This window comes from Telmatherina bonti (genome assembly GCF_933228915.1).
Source record: "Telmatherina bonti genome assembly, chromosome: 21".
NCBI lineage: Eukaryota > Metazoa > Chordata > Actinopteri > Atheriniformes > Telmatherinidae > Telmatherina > Telmatherina bonti.
The window spans coordinates 4,074,880-4,085,909 of NC_136630.1; the positions used below are offsets into that span (position 1 = coordinate 4,074,880).

General features: G+C 44.6%; 1 protein-coding gene across 3 annotated transcripts; it reads right to left on the reverse strand.

Annotated features, from left to right (window-relative positions):
• Window positions 1–241: 241 nt before the first annotated feature.
• On the reverse strand, window positions 242–4,691 carry oxld1 (oxidoreductase-like domain containing 1). Of its 3 annotated transcripts, none has more exons than XM_079260483.1 (2): window positions 4,525–4,691; window positions 242–2,699 (listed from the first exon to the last, which is right to left on the reverse strand). In XM_079260483.1, exons 1-2 carry the CDS (start codon window positions 4,549–4,551, stop codon window positions 2,370–2,372), a joined length of 357 nt encoding a protein of 118 aa, XP_079116609.1. In that variant the 5' UTR covers window positions 4,552–4,691; the 3' UTR covers window positions 242–2,369. The 3 variants fall into 3 exon arrangements, with proteins under 3 accessions (XP_079116609.1, XP_079116608.1, XP_079116607.1); XM_079260482.1 differs by having other exon boundaries at window positions 4,498–4,691; XM_079260481.1 differs by having other exon boundaries at window positions 242–2,759; window positions 4,498–4,691.
• Between the last annotated feature and the right edge of the window lie 6,339 nt (window positions 4,692–11,030).

Sequence of the window (11,030 nt, forward strand, 5' to 3'; positions counted from 1 at the left end):
CTGACCGGAATTGAATATTAATAAATATTATATGGTTTTCTATCTGGTGTCTCTTTATCTCCTTCCCCTCTCCTCCTCGCAGGTCCAACACAGAACTTAGCAGCATGAAAATAAAAACAATCCTCAAGCATCAAGAGGGGCTTTAATTCCACATCTGCAATTGTTTCGTTTTATTTTAAAACATTAGTTTAAAAATAAAGTTTTGAATTCAATATTTCTAAAGAAAAGTACTGTACAGATGTATTTATACAAAAAGTCCCTCATGACAGTGCAGATTAATAATAGCACATAATAATCCGCTGCCATGACGCTCTAAGTGACAGTTGGCAGTAATCTGTCTCCAGTTTATCCCGTCACACCAGCCAACAGGTTCACACCTCCATGTCTGACCAGTGGAAGGACTCCTTCGTAATCCGCTGCGTGTCCCACATCAGGGTGTAACGGTGCACGGCTGGCGCTGCTGGACATGATGCTCTGTCATCAGGACGGGCTGTACATCAGTCACCAGACGATGCTGAGTCAGAGAGGAAGAACAGGTCATCCTCACCTCAGAGTCTGCAGGATTGAGCAGTGGGACGCGTTCAGCAGAAAACTGATGGAGGTCAAAAACATTTTCCATCAATCTGAAACTCATAACGTCAAAGATTTAATAAATAAACAGAAGCTCTGTGACTTAATCGCATTCAGAGCTTTAGCAGGAAAAATCCTCATGAGACGCAGGTAAACACAAACAATCCAACCTTTCAATAATCAATAAAGCAGGTCTGTGAGGGCGTGGCGCCCCCTAGTGGCTGTTATGTGTTCCTGATATTTCACTCCATCTGGACGATGAAGAGAAAATCTGTTTTATTAGCGTTAGGTCCGTTTTGTTCTCTGTCCGTCATATCTGAGAAGTAAAAACAGGTTTCTTGTTGAGATTTGATGTTTTTCATGTTGCAGCTCCTTCGTCTCCTGAATCGGGGGGGGGGTTAGGAGGTTCTAAGGGCCCAAAAAGATGTATAAAACATAAGAAAATCATTAAACCTTCATTAAAAATAATTAATACTTTTTTTTCAAAGGTTGTAATAAAATATAGCAGGAATATAAACTGATAAACTATATTAAAATAACCTGGTTAGATGTCTGCACTGTGATTTAACCCTTTATAGGGAACTTAAAATACCTTTAAATTAGAAATTTTAACCTAAAATTGTCCTTCTGGTCTGAACCAAGATCTCCATTCTGTTACATTAACTAAAATAAAATAGTTTCATGCTGAATATGAAAGGAAACAAAGTGATCAATAAAGGGTTAAACACAGCCTAGATCTTTATTATTACCATGAAAAGCTTTTTAATTTTTTTTTTTTTATCTTGAAGTAAAAACAAAAATCTAAAATTTGTGATGAAGTTGGGGGGGGGGACCCAAAGTGTCCTAGCGCCGCCGCCTGCAGACAGCAGTTTCTGTTGCAGACCAGACGACAAGCAGACAGACGATGTCAGGGACGTCCTGCAGGTTTTCTATGTGTCCCTGCTCCAACACACCTGACTGAGATGAATGCATCATTCTGCAGAACTTCATAGGCTGTTGGAGCCATTTAAGCAGGGAAACCCTGAAAAACCTGCAGGACTGCGGCGCTCGCAGACACCCCCAGACGAGGATCACCTTCACACTGCAGCTCTGAAATTCTGATATTTTAGTTGGAATCAGATTTTTTTTCTATAATTTAAACGCGACGGCATCGAACTCCCGGCTGTGTGAGTCTGCAGCCGCGAATCGAAACGTGCAGGACAGGACGGGGGTCCACACGCCGTAAACATGTCCCAGTCCTCCGGAGCAGCGTCGTCACGTCAGACTCACTACAATGACGTAAAAATCAGAAGACATTTTGGAAGTTGCTTTAAAGACATCAGATATGAATCTGATTTAACATCACATCTGAAAGTTAGGAGGAAAATAATAAATAATCTGATTCTTGTTCAGTCTCTCATTAAAACATGTAAAGTCAGGCGGGGGCCGTTCTGGCCTGCAGTGTGAACGGAGCCTGAAACGTGGCAGGTGTTTTAAATCTGAAGACATTTTTCATTTTAAAGATCTCAGTTGTGATTTTTTTCATGGTTTTATGTCAGAAAGCAGACATGTCGACATGTTTGGAATAAAACTACCAAACATGCTGCAAACTTTCGGTCCCTTAAAGGTTCGATCCTTCCTGGAAGTCTCAGATTTATGATCCTGCGTCATTCAACAGAGGAAAATGCCGGTTTTAACTTGCTGCTTGTGTTGTTTTTAATGATTCCGTCTACAGATGAACTCTGCAGCGATGTGGAGGGAGAGAATCTGCAGAGACACAGCTGGACGGGGTGCACGGTGAAGCGCTCCGGAACGAGTCGTCACGACCTCTTCAGGAGTCTAATCTCCATTTTCAGGTAAGCTTTAAGATTCTCATCAAGGACGTTCTTCTCGATGGCGGCGAGCGCTCGGTCACCTCCATCATGGTAGTACGCCAGCAGCTGCTCCGCATGCTCGATCCAAACGCAGTTATGGCAGCCGCTCATGCAGCAGTGGGTGGGGGCGGGCGGGGGACCCTGGTCAGGGGACCACGCTGACGAATGCTGCTCCTGTTTGGTGGTTCCGAGCTCAGAGGACGTGAGGGCAGAAGGAGACTCTGGTCCAGACGAGGCTAAGCGAACTATCCCACCGTGAAGACGAGTCCTCCAGACCTGCAGAGGACAGCGGCAGAAGCGGAGAAGTCTCATGTGTAGCAGGGAGACCATGCACAGCTGGAAAACAGCAAACACTCTGCTTAGTCACACTCTGTTAGAAACCTTCATTTTCCACTCAATTATAAAGTCTGGAAAAGCCAGAAAAGTTCCGTTCAACCGAAAGTCTGAATCCTGAGATGCCAAACTGTGTCAGAAGCAGAAGAAGAGCTGCTTATGACCCGGTCAGAGGAACGTATCACCGCCTGATCGCTTTTTACAGATCTGACTTCAAACTACGATCAGCAGCATGAAACTGCAGAGATTTACTGAGCCAGAAGCTGATCCAGGGACCAGCGGCAGGATTCGTTGTTTTATTTACACATCCAATCGTATCAAAAGGCTGTGCTGCATCCAAGTCCTTTTTATACATCACATGATTATTTCATGGAAGCTAAGTCTTTGTGATATTAGTGGACACAAATAAGGTTTTAGGGGGTTACTAAATGTCTGGGGTCTTCATTTTTAAAAACCAAAACCTGCCTCTTCTTCATGGAAAGGTGACAAATTAAAAAGATGCAGTTGTTCCTGAATAACTCTTCCTTCCCGGTGAAACGTGGCGGCCACTGCCTGGCAGGTGACACCAGTCACACTGATTTGATATGAAGGCATCACAGGTGTGTAAATTAAAAACTGGCTTCTTGGAACTTATTTAAGTCAGGTGTTTGATGCACGGCACCTTTTGCCATTCATAGGAAAACAGAAGCATCCGAAGACTGAGAACAAACAGAGGTTTTGTCCAAATCCAAGAGCCGCGGATTGCCTGCAGATTATCAGCCCGTCAGATCTGGGATCAGTTTCTAATGACCCCCTGTTGTAAATCTGCTATTATGCATTTTATCACTTTAACTAGACACAAGAATACGAGTAGTAAAACTCCAGACCAACAGCTTCACGGTCCCCTCAAACGTTTTTGGAAGTAAACACACTTCAGTCAATTATTCATTTATATTTAACCAACTTTATCCATCTATTAAAACCGAAATCTGCAGAGTCTAATACAATATTTACATTCTGGTGCAGATGACTAAAACTGACAAACCTCAACTGTCTGACTACAGGTTCTGGTTCTGCAACTGTCTGACTGACTACAGGTTCTGGTTCTGCAACTGTCTGACTGACTACAGGTTCTGGTTCTGCAACTGTCTGACTACAGGTTCTGGTTCTGCAACTGTCTGACTGACTACAGGTTCTGGTTCTGCAACTGTCTGACTACAGGTTCTGGTTCTGCAACTGTCTGACTGACTACAGGTTCTGGTTCTGCAACTGTCTGACTGACTACAGGTTCTGGTTCTGCAACTGTCTGACTGACTACAGGTTCTGGTTCTGCAACTGTCTGACTGACTACAGGTTCTGGTTCTGCAACTGTCTGACTACAGGTTCTGGTTCTGCAACTGTCTGACTGACTACAGGTTCTGGTTCTGCAACTGTCTGACTACAGGTTCTGGTTCTGCAACTGTCTGACTGACTACAGGTTCTGGTTCTGCAACTGTCTGACTACAGGTTCTGGTTCTGCAACTGTCTGACTAAAGGTTCTGGTTCTGCAACTGTCTGTCTGACTACAGGTTCTGGTTCTGCAACTGTCTGTCTGACTAAAGGTTCTGGTTCTGCAACTGTCTGACTGACTACAGGTTCTGGTTCTGGAAGAAAACAAACATGTTGACAGATGTTCGGGGTATTTACAGTAACCATAGTAACAGTGATTTAAAAACAAGGTTAAATCAAGCTGGCTAGCTTGACCGTTAGCTTAGCTACCAACCTTTCGTAAAGAAACTGACGAACTCACAGCTTTAACACCCAGACAAAGCGTCATCGGAGCGGAACAGACAGTCGATTACGTGTCTTTAATATTAATTTCTCTTGTGAACGAAAGATTTGATGAGTGCTACCCTTTAGGGTTGTAATATTCACCGTTTTAACTAGCTTAAGGGCTAATTGTGTCACTTTCACATGTCAACTCTGACCTCCCTGCGTACTGGTAAACAAATGTGTTGATTGGTTGGAAGTAAAGACGATAGAACCAATCAGATACTAGCATAGCGAACTGTAAACCAATGGAAAGTTAATATAAACATGTGGGCGGGTTCTTACAAAACAGCATTTTCAGCATCTGACCACCAGGTGTCAGCATTTCACTCTTATAAAAGAGCAAACTGGAGCAAAGGAACAAACTTGTCATTTATTAAATATAAAGTAGTTACATTAAATGATTGGGATAATATATTAAACTGTAAACTCATAAAAAAAATAACCAGATAATTCAAAGTATTTGAATACGACATCTTTATTTGTTCTTTTAACATGTAAATAAATGTAAAATAAAAAAGTACCAACGTTTTTGGGGATATATATTACTATATGATATGTAAATATTTTTTATAGTGTAATATTCTACTTTCTGATGTCCATTAAGGACCAGAAGACAAAAACCAGATTGTGTTCCACAGGATTTTGAGCAAAGTTTGTACCATAAAGAGATGCCAAATGCCTCACAAACTGTACGTATCATATATATCAGGCAGGGTTCTTATGGGTTAACAATGCTTTTTAATATAATATATATAATGTACATCAGTATTGGTTAGAACTCCACCCTCAGAGCGAGAAAGTCGCTGGTTTGAGTCTCAGCTGGAAGGGGGGTTTGAACAGTGGTCTTTCTGTGCAGAGTTTGCATGTTTTCCCCGTGTGTGTGTGTGTGTTTTGCTTCAGCTTGCTACCATGTTGGGTTAATTGATTATTCTAAATTCTCTCTAGGAATGAGTGTGAGCGTGAATGGTTGTTGGTCCCTCTGTTCTGTGATGGACCGGCGATCTGTCCATGGTGGACCTGCCTCTGCCAGTACAGAAAATGAATGGATGGATAATATAACTGCAATACTGTCAGTTCCTGAAAACGTTACAGTAAACTTCCTCCAGAATGATGGAATATTTCAGAGGATGATGTTGGGAAGTGAAACATCTTTATCAAGAAAAGAAGTCCAGTTTCTTTAGTTCTGTTTCCAGAAGTACAATGATCAGGATGACTGAGCAGCTGCCACAATCTCACATTAATCTATAAATGTATACATTACTACCTGTAGGAGCGTTTTTATTGCATAAACACCTTGTATATGTATTTGTGTTTTCTCTGCCAGGACTCAAAGATTGTAACTTGGCTTTGTGTTTATTTCTGATTGTTGCCACGCAGGACTTAACAGGTGCAGCTAATTGCAGGGAGCTGGCTGAACAGATTGGATGTGCCGACTCGGAGCTAAATCATCAGCTGCTGAGGCCGGCAGACAGTTTCCATTCAGCTGCACGGATCAGCACTTTGAGAGCCTCTCTGTTCTGTTTGCAATGCCCTTTATGTGCAATTTATCCTGACAATTTATGTTCTCTAGTCCTGTTAAAACAAACACAGCGTTAAAACAACACAAGAGATTTTCCATTTTATGTCATTTGCTGGTTTGGTCTCGTGTGCTGGTGTGTCTGCAGCTGATATGGTGTTGTAGTGAAGCTAAGAATAGCTTGAATGGGGAGGTGTTCCTCCAAATGGCTGGTATCTTACAGGTTGAGAGGACTAATGGGCTGTAAAACACGCTCACTGGCCCCAAATCCTGCTGATTGATGGGAATCTTGGAATTTGAGGCCAAGAAACGACAAAAAAACCCAAAACCGTAAGACGCATCCATCCATCCATTTTTTTTTTTACTGCTTAGTCCAGTTCAGGGGAAGCTGGAGTCCTTCCCAGCAATCATTGGGTCAGAGACTGGTACACCTGGACAGGTAACCAGTCCATCACAGACACAAAGAAACCTGAAAAGAGACAAAGTGACAGAAAGCTTCTAACGTCAGCGTTCTTTCGTCTAGCTGTGTGTGTGTGTGTGTGTGTGTGTGTGTGTGTGTGATGACTGGTGCAGGATCTGAAACGCAACACTGAGGTCTTTTTTTTCCCCCGACTTGTTGGTTTTTCAGAGCGAAGACTTCCAACCAGCTTTGTCCTGTTTCTGCTTGAGGAAAACTGATCCGGGTTCTTTACGCTTGTACCGGAGTTGTGTTTGAGTTACGTAACGTCAGCAGAAACATTCCCTGAACGCTGAAAAGTGTGTTTATATCCCAGTTCTGGCTGAGTTGAGTCCTGCTGAGCTTCACTGCAGCCAGACTCCTGCAGTAAAGCAGGTTTGGTGAAACAGCTCGACCAGCTCTGATGTGGTTTTCTGATGCCCTCCTCTTCAGACCCATTCAGCACTGCATGAGGAGGTGTGTGTGTGTGTGTGTGTGTGTGTGTGTGTGTGTGTGTGTTTGTGTGTTTGCAGAGGGTGCAGGCTTCCCCACAGACCTCAGTGTTTGCTGTTCACATCCATGGTAACGTGGTGTGGAAACACAGCAGCTGCTTGGCACCGGCGTGAGATGCCAGGTGTGTGACGGGCCATGTTGTCTCACCAGAGGCCCCCTGTGACAGCGAGACTCGAACCCGAGGGGAGGAGCTCCCTCAGTCGCCGTTACGCTCCACAGAAACTCAAGGCTGCTGGTGTGGTCGTGGGACAGGAATGAGACTGTAGAGGGTTGGTGTGCAAACATTCAGTCTCTCTCCATTCCCTCTGCCACAGAATATACAGTACAGTCCATTCTTCACCTGTTTGTTCGCCGCATGTTGGCGACCAGTTCATGTTTGATGAAGAGAAAATAGATTTTATTGTTTGCAAAATGATGTCATTTGATCTGATGCTACTGATACATTCACTGTTACAGAAAAGTGGAGGGTTAAACAAATATTAACAACGTACATGAAACACACAACGGCACATTAAACACACGACACATTAAACAGTAGGGGTGGTAAAATCTAATCAAAAAATTGGAAATCTGATTTTTTTGCTTCACAATTTTAAGATCGATTATTTATTGAAAAAAAAAAATCGATTTTTGTTTTCAAACAAATAAAATGAATCCGTAATAAAAAAAATTTTTTTTTGTTTTTTTTTTGTTTTTATTGATCTTTTTACTTGTCTTCTTGGGTGTTATAGCAGCAGAATGATGGTCTGACTGCTGTGTTGTTTTTTCGATGAGCAAAAAAAAAAGTTTTCTACATTTATTTTGTTTTTAATCTACAAAAATCAGCAATATTGAAGAATTATGAGAATCGCAATTTAAATTGAATTGGCACCCAAAGAAATCTGAATTGAATCGGGACAAAAGCATATCGTCACAGCCCTATTAAACACACAACGTATTAAAAATGATGGCAGACAACCAGACAAGACACAAACTGACTGGAGAGACCTTTACTATCAAGTAAAATCACACAAGAAGTAAAGAACCACGCTCACTTTTAAAGTCAGTTACATGAGAAGAAACTGGCTGACGTTCACACCAGTAACCTTCCAGCTGGTAGGTTACTTAAAGGTCACATAGGTGACGCAAAAAATATAAAAACCCAACAAAGGAACGATTTGCGTGTTGGAAAAGGAGCAGCAAGAAGTGTGAAACTTAATATAACTCACACAAACTGTCCAGATATAAGTACACGAGCAGCTACAAACCTACATGTTAACCTGGTCACCTGTCTGGAGCGTACCACATGTTAATAGGAACACAGGCAACTACACACACACACACACTCACACACACTACACTGACATTATCACAAAGTCCGTAAAATGGCAAACAATCCTCATATGTGCCACAATCCGCATGTGCCTAAATAAACACAAAGAGACACAAACTGATTCATTTTAAAGACAATTACAACATTTACCTCAAATATACGGAAAAAACAAGAGAGAGAAAGTGACCAAAAGGAGTCAATGACCTGAAATGATCAAACTGTGTTTCCCTGCTCCACCTGACTCCAACTGACAAGAAGCTTTGATTCAGGTGTGTTGGAGCAGGAAAACATCTGAAACCTGACTTAAGAAGACACAAAAACTGAGATTTAAAATGTCAAAAGGCATCAGAAACACAATGAACACGTCGTCCAAACAAACGGCAGCATCATTACTGAACCTGCGTTTAAAGGAGATAAAGTCGGGATCTTCTGGATTAGTAGCAGTTTTTATGTGAACCAGGTCTCAGGAATCCACCTGTGGGGTGTCTCAGGGCTCTGTCCCGGGCCCGGTTCAATCAGACGGGACTGCTACTACCTCTGATGTTTGTCTGCCTGGATGTTTGGTGTTTCATTCTCTTTGGTGCCCTGTCTTGGCCCCTCCCCCTGCATTGGCCCCTCCCCCGTGCATTGTCCCCTGTATTGGCTCCTCCTCCTGTCGTGGCTCCTCCCCCCGACTTAGCATATCTTGGCTCCTCCTTCTGTCTTAGCTCCTCCCCCGACTAGCTCCTCCTCATATCTTTGCTCCTCCCCTGTTTTGGTCCCTCCCACATCTTGGCTCCTCCCCCTCTGGTTCTGCTCCTTGCGTGATCCGAGGCTTTTTTGTTCGCAGCTTTTTCCAACGATTTTCTCTTTCTCGGCTGTTTAGCAGGAGGAGGCAAATAAACCGAGCCGGGTCGGGAAATCCTTCCTGCATTTTCTCAACTGAGAAGAATCTACGAAATATTAGAAATGAACACCTCATTTGGGTCGGAACGTTTGGATGGGTCAGTTTTTACAGATTTACAGTAAACTGAGGGGTCTAACTATATTTCTTATTGTTCATGACAGAATGTATAGACTATCAGGACGAGGAACCACTTCACCCAGAGGAACGTCTCTCAGCAACATCGCCTACTGGAGCTTTAATGTGTGAAAAATGAATCCTAAATATGATTTATTGATTACCAAACACCAAATAGACTCACAACAGAGCAAAGACCAGAAATGCACTTCAAGCTCCTAGAAAAAGCCAACAAACTGGCCATGAGATGAAGTCAGTGACTGGAAACCAGTGCAGCAGCCGCTGGCGGGTGCGTTCTGTGCAGGAAGATCTAATCAGACGATGACAGAAGAAGAAAGTTTAATTACAAACTGTTGGATTGAATGAAAGAGAATCTGTTTGTTTTTTTCCCATCGGAGACGTTCTGGAAGAGTTTCGTATGAATGTCAGGCATGCGGCGAGGAGGGTTCAGTTTTCTCCAAACGGCCCTCCAACACCTGTGGCTGCCTCCTGGATTAAGTTTCTCTCAGCAGCTTTTCTTTTGGATCACGGTTTTCCCTCCGGCAGGCGTCTCCTGAGAGGCCCAGCGCTTCCTGACCGACGGAAGCTCAGACCAAGTCAGCTCGGAGAAAAAGAGGCTCAGGGAGGAAGATTATTTTTGATTTAATTTGATACTTTTGGAAGTTTCACATGACCCAGAGTGCAGACGGAGGCCGCCCACTGGCTCTGTGGGAATTCCCAGAGGAGCCGGAAAGACGGGATCAACGATATTCTGGGTGGATGTTTCCAAAAAGATCAAAACTCAACATGAAGTCCTAAAAATGTGTGGCGTGAACAACCAGATCCCACAAATCCAGGACCGGGAGAAGTCCGGGGGATCAGGGAAACGATCCCGGTTCAGCCGGCTTCCTGCAGGATTAGCTTCATCACTGATAATCCTGCAGCAGGCAAATGAAGCTGGTGGCGTTCCGGACAACCTGCGGCGTTTACGGACAACCTGCGGCGTTTACGGACATCCTGCGGCGTTTACGGACAACCTGCGGCGTTTACGGACAACCTGCGGCGTTTACGGACATCCTGCGGCGTTTACGGACATCCTGCGGCGTTTACGGACAACCTGCGGCCTTCCGGACAACCTGCGGCCTTCCGGACAACCTGCGGCCTTCCGGACAACCTGCGGCGTTTACGGACAACCTGCGGCGTTTACGGACAACCTGCGGCGTTCCGGACAACCTGCGGCGTTCCGGACAACCTGCGGCGTTCCGGACAACCTGCGGCCTTCCGGACAACCTGCGGCGTTTACGGACAACCTGCGGCGTTCCGGACAACCTGCGGCGTTCCGGACAACCTGCGGCCTTCCGGACAACCTGCGGCGTTTACGGACAACCTGCGGCGTTTACGGACAACCTGCGGCGTTCCGGACAACCTGCGGCGTTTACGGACAACCTGCGGCGTTCCGGACAACCTGCGGCGTTTACGGACAACCTGCGGCGTTTACGGACAACCTGCGGCGTTTACGGACAACCTGCGGCGTTCCGGACAACCTGCGGCCTTCCGGACAACCTGCGGCGTTTACGGACAACCTGCGGCGTTTACGGACAACCTGCGGCGTTTACGGACAACCTGCGGCGTTACGGACAACCTGCGGCGTTTACGGACAACCTGCGGCGTTCCGGACAACCTGCGGCCTTCCGGACAACCTGCGGCCTTCCGGACAACCTGCGGCC